The 8967-nt window shown below is 44.5% G+C and overlaps 1 protein-coding gene across 1 annotated transcript in view; it reads right to left on the bottom strand.

The window, feature by feature from the left end:
• Window positions 1-3753: 3753 nt before the first annotated feature.
• The window catches only part of got1l1 (glutamic-oxaloacetic transaminase 1 like 1), a 34285-nt gene continuing 29071 nt past the window's right edge, over window positions 3754-8967 (bottom strand). Inside the window, exon 8 of the mRNA XM_052107959.1 lies at window positions 3754-4362. Coding sequence (XP_051963919.1) covers window positions 4226-4362 — 137 coding nt within the window. The 3' untranslated portion in view covers window positions 3754-4225. The remainder of the gene's footprint in view (window positions 4363-8967) is intronic.

The raw sequence follows: 8967 nt of genomic DNA, 5'->3' as shown, positions 1-8967 counted from the left end.
CTCAGGAACCTCCTGTGACATGGAAGGATGGGTACATGAAAATAGGCGTCTTTTAGATCTATCGTGACAAACCAGTCCTCAGATCTGATCTGACTCACGATGACAGGAATGGTAAGCATTTTGAACCTGAACCTCCTCAAAGGCCGGTTCAAAACTCTGAGATCTAAAATCGGCCTCAACCCCCATCCTTTTTGGAACTATAAAGTACCGGCTGTAAAGACCGGACTCCCTGTCTGAATGAGGAACACATTCTATGGCCTCCTTCAGCAGCAGAGATTGCACTTCTTGTTCCATCACCTGAGCCTGCTCGGAACCACTGTAGTCTGCACCACCCCAGAGAATTTGGGGGCGGTGCCCGAACTGCAGTTTGTACCCTGATTTTATTATATGCAGGACCCATGCAGATATGTTGGGAAGATGATTCCATGCCTCTACAAAATCTACTACGGGAACCAGCCTCTCGAGGCTGGTCTCGGTGTTTTCGAGCACTGTTCTCGACTTCCTGAAGCGAGATACCGGCAGGATTTAGTCGATACAGTCCTTGTGACCACAATTGATGTGTTTTTTATTTTTTGACGCTGAACGGCACGGTGTGCGTTAGCTGGAAATTGATGTGGCCCGAGCGTCAGAGACGGCGGGAACCGACACCGATTTCCTGAGGACTCCGCTGCGAGAGCAACCTCGGTTGCTCTGCAGCGGAGAGGGACAGCCCTCCGAGGTTCTACCACCTCGGTAGGACCTCTTTCCGAAGCTTCCACTAAGGGAACCAGCCTCTCGAGGCTGGTCTCGGTGTTTTTCAAGCACTGTTCTCGACTTCCTGAAGTGAAAGACCGGCAGGATTTAGTCGATCACGGTTTCTGTGACCACCACTGATGCTTGTTTTTTATTTTTTGACACGAACGGCACGGTGTGCGTTCGCTGGAAATTGATGTGGCCCGAGCGTCAGAGACGGCGGGAACCGACACCGATTTCCTGAGGACTCCGCTGCAGAGCAACCTCGGTTGCTCTGCAGCGAGAGGACAGCCCTCCGAGGTTCTACCACCTCGGTAGGACCTCTTTCCTGAAGCTTCAACTAAGGGAACCAGCCTCTCGAGGCTGGTCTCAGGTGTTTTTCGAGCACTGTTCCCGACTTCCTGAAGCGGAAACCGGCAGGATTTAGTCGATACGGTTCTTGTGACCACAATTGATGCTTGTTGTTTTTATATTTATTTATTTATTTATTTTTTTTTTTTTTTGACACTGAACGTTCAGCTATGCGTTCAGCTGGAAATTGATGTGGCCCGAGCGTCAGAGACGGCGGAAACCAACACCGATTGTGTAGCGGCCATGTAAGCCCTACTTATTAAAGCAGATGTATCTCTGCAGGGCTTACTAGGCAGCGCCGGGTTTTAGCCCATATACCGTGCCCCCAAAACATCATCTGTAATCAAACACTGGGGCTGGAGATACGGGACGAATCGCGGTTTACCCCACGATCTCGTTTTAGATATCTTTGTGGAGATCGGGAAAAGCGGCAAACCCCGGCGCTGAGTTTGTGATCTGTGCCGCAGGAAACGCACGTCTAATTGCTTTCAACTTGCGTTCCCTGCTCATTTTGTGGCCAGCTGATATTCAGTCTGGCCACGCACGCGTCACAACCTCAATCAGCTCCTCATAAGCTTGGCCAAAAACTGGCGTGCTTGGCTCACGGTCGATCGCGATCGATGCTGAGCATATCCACTTCCTCGGAAGCAGTGAGCTCAAGCAAGGGGACCTGATCATGGGCAGAAGAAGCGCGACGCGGGCTTCTGCACCACTCACAGTAGGCTTGGGATCCTCAAACGAAGAATGAGAACGTGCGCAGCAGTCTCATTCCCATCTGCAAAATCCGCTGCGAACCCCGCGATTTCAATCGCCGCGCTGCCTCAACAGACGCGGGACCAAAACCGTGGGGAACGCGAGCCTGACCGTGCTCATCGAAGCACGCGAACCGAGCGCAGCACTCTCATGGGTAGTGCTTCACAACTTTCACAGGCAGATCCCTCAAGAGCTGCCTCAGTGCGTGCTGTGCTCCCAAACAGTTCACACATAAAGCGTGCGTGTCCCTACCCGTAATGAAACGAGGGCAGGAGTGCACGCACTTCTTGAACTGTTCGGTGGCCATAATATTTTTAAATCAGACAAACAACACCAAATAAGACAAACAATTTCAACATAGAGCGCTTGCTGAAGAGCGAAAGCTGATGTGTATGTGTACCGGCGTCACTTTTATGCATCCGGTTATGCCGTCACATGTTACGTCATGACGCAACACCAATCAAGATTGGAATAGTTTCATTCATAATTCAGAGGCGCACGCTAAGGAGCGTTCCCCAAAGAGTCGTTTTCAACGACGCAGTGCGAGTTCCCTCGGAAGGGAACCCATCACACCATCTTGATTTCCTGTACCAAAATCTTACACGGCTCATTCTGGTCTGGTTGTAGGTATGTGCCTAACCTGAAACCTCTCCCACCCTAGGCCTGAGTGCCTATAAGAAATAATTATTGCTTGGAATCTTTTGTGAAAGGACTTGCTCTGAAAATTTTAAGATTCTTTGTGATAAAGATACATTTTAAATTTAATGAATACAACTGTGTATGCTCAAATAATAACATTAAACAAATTTTATGTTAAACCTTTTTGTTTATCAAGTGTCTGTGTTACTGATGTGTTTGACAACTTAATAGCTACCTTTTGTTTTTCTTCTCTTTGTTAACATTAAAAATAGAAGACAATTTGTGTTAAATTGCATTTATAATTACATGACATGTTTTATAGTGTTTTAGTAACAAAACTCTGTTGAAATAACGATACAAAACTTTTTTCTTTAACTGTTTTTTCATATTTAAAGCGGCTCTGAGTTTTGCTATTAACAGTAGTCTTTGTTTTAGAAACACATTTTATCTCATTGTCACAAATTTATTACTTTTGTATTAAAGATACAGCTATAATTCTGTAAAATGCATTATTGTGTTGCAGTAACACGAACATGTTTGCTAAAACACTAGAATGCTATACTTTATTTTTGTTCATCATCATTAAAGTGACAACATTAGAGATGTGCTTCACAATCTAATACCTATTGTTTAAAAACACATTTTCTTCTCTTTTGTTAAAAATAAAAACTGAAGACTATTTGTGTTAAAGCTACATCTAAAATTACATGAAATGCATTACTGTGTTATATAACTTTGTTTGTTGATCTAATGTGAAATTTTACCTTTGTTAAGCCATATATTCATATTTCAAGCAAATATGTGAATTAGTTTGCAGCATATCCTTAACTTGTCATTTTAGAGAGATACTTTCTTATCTTTGTTAAAAGTAAAAATGTAAGACACGTTTTTGTTAGAGCTATAGCTAAAACTAAACAAAATAAATTATTGTGTTTTAGTAAAATAACCCTGTTTGTAAAGCTAACGTTGAACTTTGTCTTTGTTAACCCATTTGGACATCTTTTTGTAGTGCTACGAAAGTGACTTTGAAGTTGCACATCATCACATTTTGTTTTTGAAACACATTTTACCCCACATTGTAAAAAAAAAAAAAAAAAAAAGATTCTTGCCACAACACCTAAAGCATGAACAGTTTCCCTTGTCTTGTATAAGAAACTATTAATTTAAAACACTTCTCTGATATCAATCCACACCTTTGAGTGGACCAGAACAAAGTTAAATTTGCTAATTAATACATTCCGTGAGCATATTAAATGAGAGGGAACACAATGTCTGGTTATGTACTTTTATTTTCTATTGTGGGTTACTCTTTTTAGCCCAATCAAAAATATCACAGATTATTCAGATACAGTACTAATTGATTAAAATGTCCTTAAAAGTACCAATATCTATTATAAAATGCACCACTTCACCTAATCTATTCTGAACACTTGCACTTAAAACACCCCACTGGCACTGACATGGCTCTTTGCATTTTATTTTTCCAAAGACAACAAGCAAACAGAGAGGCAGCAAAGGTTATTGCCATTCTGTCAATGAATTATGGATTTAATTATAGATTAAGTGCTGTATTTTGGCAATTTGGCTATACCTTCGCCAAGTGCAAACTACAGAGAACATCTGTCTATATGAGCCAAACAAATTCAAAGTGCAAATGGTTTAGTGTCCTTGGTACTCTGTTTGAATATATAATATCTATCTATTGAATAAGATGAGTTTATTAAAGCTTCAGTATGATTTTAACACAGGGTCAGAGGGGAGAGGTCAAGGCTTGGTGGATGGATTCAGCAACAAGGTCCAGATTACGGCTGTTAATGGCACTAACATTCAGAGACCCACTGGGTAACAAATAGATGTGTTTCCTCTGAAGAAATTCAGCCTGTTGAGCTTATAGAGAACATGAAATTGATTATTTTCTTTACAATATTTAAAGTAGTTTTTAAATGCATCACTGTAACAAATTTTACAGTAAAAACAACATACGGCCAAAAGTGTGTGAACACCCCCAGTTCTAATTAACAGGTTTGGCTATTCAAGCAGTTACAGTGAAGACAAATCTTAATGACATAGCATACAGTTCATTGTATAGCAAAGCACTAAGATATACAATATATATGATAAGTTCCCCTTCTATCACTCAATCGACGTTGTGTCGATGTATGGACACTAGGGGTCGCTCTTGGGAGCCCCAAACACATCTGATCTTTGAGAAAAGGCCAATGAGAATTGGCGAGTGGAATTTGCATGCCACTCCCCCGGACATATGGGTATAAAAGGAGCTGGCTCGCAACCACTCGTTCAGATTTATTCTTCGGAGCTGTGCAGTTTTGTACTTTTTATACAGATTCAATCGTTCCTATAAATCTATTAAACTCAATGACTATATATAAAAGTACAGAACATTTACTCCCAAAAACAAGTTTTGTGCTATATAAAGAATATAGTGTTTTACAGTTGGTTTCATGTCTCTAGGTCAAACGGTCATTGAGTTTATTGGAATTAGAATATTACAAAAATATACACTAATATATTTACTTGAAATAATATAGAATCTAAATTCCACAAACAGAGCCTTGTGTCATGAAAGGGATATTTTTAAGAACATTTCATATTTGTTGTGATGTCAAACTATCAAATGGTTAAATTGTTTAATTGATTAATAGGGCTAATAAAATGTATATGAAAAAAAATATATATATTTAAATACAGCTTTGTACTAGGCAAAGAAAACCTACTCATGCATGTCCAGGTTGCTTTGGCTTGAAAATGTGATATGCACGGAGAGTTTAATGGGTATTGTCATGAATGTCAAATATAAAACTAACTTTATCGCACTCACAAACACAGGGCACATGTAATTTGGATTTGAATTGTGAAGTTACTGCTAATGATCAAACTGTCAAAAAAAAACAAAAATAAACAATGAGTGCATTGGACGAGATGAGGTAAATGCATGACCGATGTCACAGATCCGTGAGACAATTTTGTTATTTCTATGTAAGGGAATTAGTTCGATTGTTTCCATCAACAGCACAACCCGGCACAAATCGAGCACAAACAAATGACACCAGTTTAGTCACTGCCCCAAATTAAATCTGTTATTTCTAAAGAAGGGAAACAGATACACTGTTCATTTTAATGACACAAACAAAAGGAATAGTTTTGGTGATCATTTAATTAAATGGGGTGCCAACGTCATGTTCTTTTTCCCCAAAGTTCTTATGAACTCACAAGGCCACGACCCAGTTCATCCGCTCTCACTACACGGAGATCCCTCAAGTAGATAAGCTGGTGGCAGTGCACTTTTGCCCATAAAATGCCACAATCAGGTGGGATCACTTGGCACACCCCTACGTCATCTCTTGCGACCAAAGCCTACAGTGACACTGGACAGGTCACCTCCACTCTTCATGCCATGGCCCTCCTGCAAGTACACCAGGCCAAGGCACTGAAAGAGCAGCACGTGGGTTGTCCTGATCCCGATGTGATGCAGGAGCTGCGCTCGCCGACCGATCTCGCCCTCCGGGCCACTAATGTCATGACTCAAGCACTTTGGCAGGCAATGTCCATCTTGGTCCTATGGCTGAACCTATATGGATGCTCCCCTGCCACACGGCCTGGCACTAGGACCCCGAGGAAGCATTTTCAATAAAAAAGTGGTTTCCTCACTCCTTGAGTCATACAGCCGGTGTTTACGACCACCGTTATCACGGCAACCAGACACTGAGCACCTGAGGCTTGGGCGTCACTAACACGGCCCCCGCCTTCACGTGCCCGGCCGCTCCATACTCACACCCATGGCCAGGCGGTTGTGATGAACAACGAGGACATTCAAAAAGCCCCTCCTCCCCCGTTGCTGACCCCCCCGATGCCAGGTACATGGAGGGAGGTAAGTGCTTTGAGATAAGTGCTTCGTTGTGGTTGTGACAGTCGCCTCCAAAATAGGCTGGGGCACTGTGTGCACAGGCATGCAGCCACTGGCTCCTGGACAGGACCACGACTGTGTTAGCATATCAACATGTTGTTGGCGGTACTGCTCACCCTGCAGAGGCTTGTGCCATTAATCCAAGGCAAAAGCCTCTGGATCATAGCCCCATAGAGTTCACAGAGCGCTTCGTTAGCATTAGCGCTGGGGGGAATGCAAACTCTGGTTATAATAACAATGGTAACAGTCTCATCAGCAAGAACGACGAGTCAGCATACAGAGAGGAGGTGCAGTGGCTAACAGACTGTTGTAGAGCCTACAACCTGTCTCTGAATGTGGACAAAACAAAATAAATGGTTGTTGACTTTAGGAGAGCACAGAGTGACCGCTCTCCGCTGAACATCGACGGCACCTCTGTGGAGATTGTCAAGAGCACCAAATTCCTTGGTGTTCACCTGGCGGAGAACCTCACCTGGTCCCTCAACACCAGCTCTATTACCAAGAAAGCCCAGCAGCATCTCTACTTTCCTCGAAGGCTGAGGAAAGCACATCTCCCACCCCCATCCTCACTACATTCTATTGCGGGACTATTGAAAGCATCCTGAGCAGCTGCATCACTGCCTGGTTTGGGACTTGCACCGTTTCGGACCGCGAAGCCCTGCAGAGGATAGTGAGGATAGTGAGGACAGCTGAGAAGATCATCAGGGTCTCTCTTCCCTCCATCAAAGGCATTTACAAACAGCATTGCATCCGCAAAGCAACCAGCATTGTGGATGACCCCACACACCCCTCACACAAACTCTTCATCCTCCGGTTGTCTGGCAAGAGGTACCGAAGCATTCGGGCCCTCACGGCCAGACTGTGTAACAGCTTCTTTTCCCAAGCCATCAGACCCCCAAGCCAACATACTCAGAGACTGGAATGAGCTGCACTTTAATTATTGTCACTTTATACCTGGTTGCTACCTCAATAACTGCTATGTGCATAGAACACCATCTCATAGTATGTTATGTTTACATTTGGCATTTTTATAAACTGTCATCTTTTTGCTCTACTGTGTACTGGTTGGCACTGCACTGTCTCTCACTGTGCCTATTGTCCTGTTAATTTTTAGTAATTTATTGTACTGTCCCATACTTTTTGCATGTGCCCTATATAGAGGTATGCTATTTAGTCTGTGTAGTCTTGTGTGGTTCTGTGTTTGTCCTATGTTATTTTATGTAGCACCATGGTCCTGGAGGAACGTTGTCTCGTTTCACTGAGTACTGTACAAACTGTATATGGTTGAACGACAATAAAAACCACTTGACTTGACTTGGTCTGGCAGGACAACAAGGCGACGGTGGCATATATAAACCGCCAAGGTCGCACGTTGTCTTGCCGTCTACTCCTCCGGAGTTAGCAGCGACTGTGCTCATAGCAGGTGATTCTCAAGGGAGAGTCGAGACTCCACCCCCAGGTGGGCAAGCCGTTTTGGAGTTGATTCGGCAAAGCCCAGATAGACCTGTTTGCTTCCAAGAAATCTTCCCACTTGCTGCTCTGGTATTCTCCGTCGGGCCCTGGGGGCTGTGAAAATGTGTGTTCCCTCCATGTGTGAGCCGGCATGCCCAGACTTTGAGCAAGGTCAGGGCGGACAGGGAACAGGTCACCCTTGTGGCGCTGTACTCATGCTCCTCGCGACAGCCCCTCCTCGGCAAGTTCCCCTGAGGTAGGAACTTATCTCTCAGGGATGGTGCACCATCTGGCACCCACACCTCTGGAATCACCATGTCTGGCCCCTGGATGGGACGTGGAAGATTTAATTGGCTAACCACTGGCATTGGTAGACACGGTCAGTCAGGCCAAGGCTCCCTCTTCATGTCAGCTATTTGCCCTGAAGTGGCATTTGTTTGCAAATTGGTTTTCTTCCTGAGGCGAAGGCCCCCAGAAATGTGCAGTCGGTCTATGCTTTCCTTCCTGCTGGAGAGGCTGGAGGGGTGGCTGTCCCCCTCCACCTTGAAGGTGTATGTGGCCGCTACACCAGCACACCACGATGCGGCAGATGATAAGTCCTTGGGGAAGCACAACCTGATTATCAGGTTCTTGAACAGCACCTAGGCTATGCGTCTTTCCCTCAGAATCTCTCCATGGTCATTCTGGGCCTTCAGAGAGCCCTGTTTGAGCCCCTACAACCTGTTGAGCTGAAAGCCCCCTCTTTGAAGACTGTGCCCACAAAATCTATCAAGAGGGTTCAGGACCTGCAGACATCCTCTGGTAGTGACACCTGCCTGGAGTTCGGTCTGAGTGTTCTCATGTGGTCTTGAGACCCCAACCGGGCTATGTGCCCAATGTTCCCATGACCCCTTTAAGGGTCAGGTGTTAGCCTGCAAGCGAAGCTGCCCCGGGTGGAGGCAGACCCAGCCTTATCATTGCTGTGTCCAATGCGTGCTTTGTGCATCTATTTGGATCGCACACAGAGCTATAGATGTGGGGAACTACATGACATCTTTTGGGGCATTGGGGGAGGCTAATTTCAGACCGGTGGACCTGCTATTATGCATGCAGCAGCTTGCTTGCACCTGCATCGG

Source organism: Xyrauchen texanus, chromosome 37 (genome assembly GCF_025860055.1).
Source record: "Xyrauchen texanus isolate HMW12.3.18 chromosome 37, RBS_HiC_50CHRs, whole genome shotgun sequence".
NCBI lineage: Eukaryota > Metazoa > Chordata > Actinopteri > Cypriniformes > Catostomidae > Xyrauchen > Xyrauchen texanus.
Note: the sequence above shows the minus strand (reverse complement) of the source record. Positions and strands in the feature narration are given on the sequence as shown.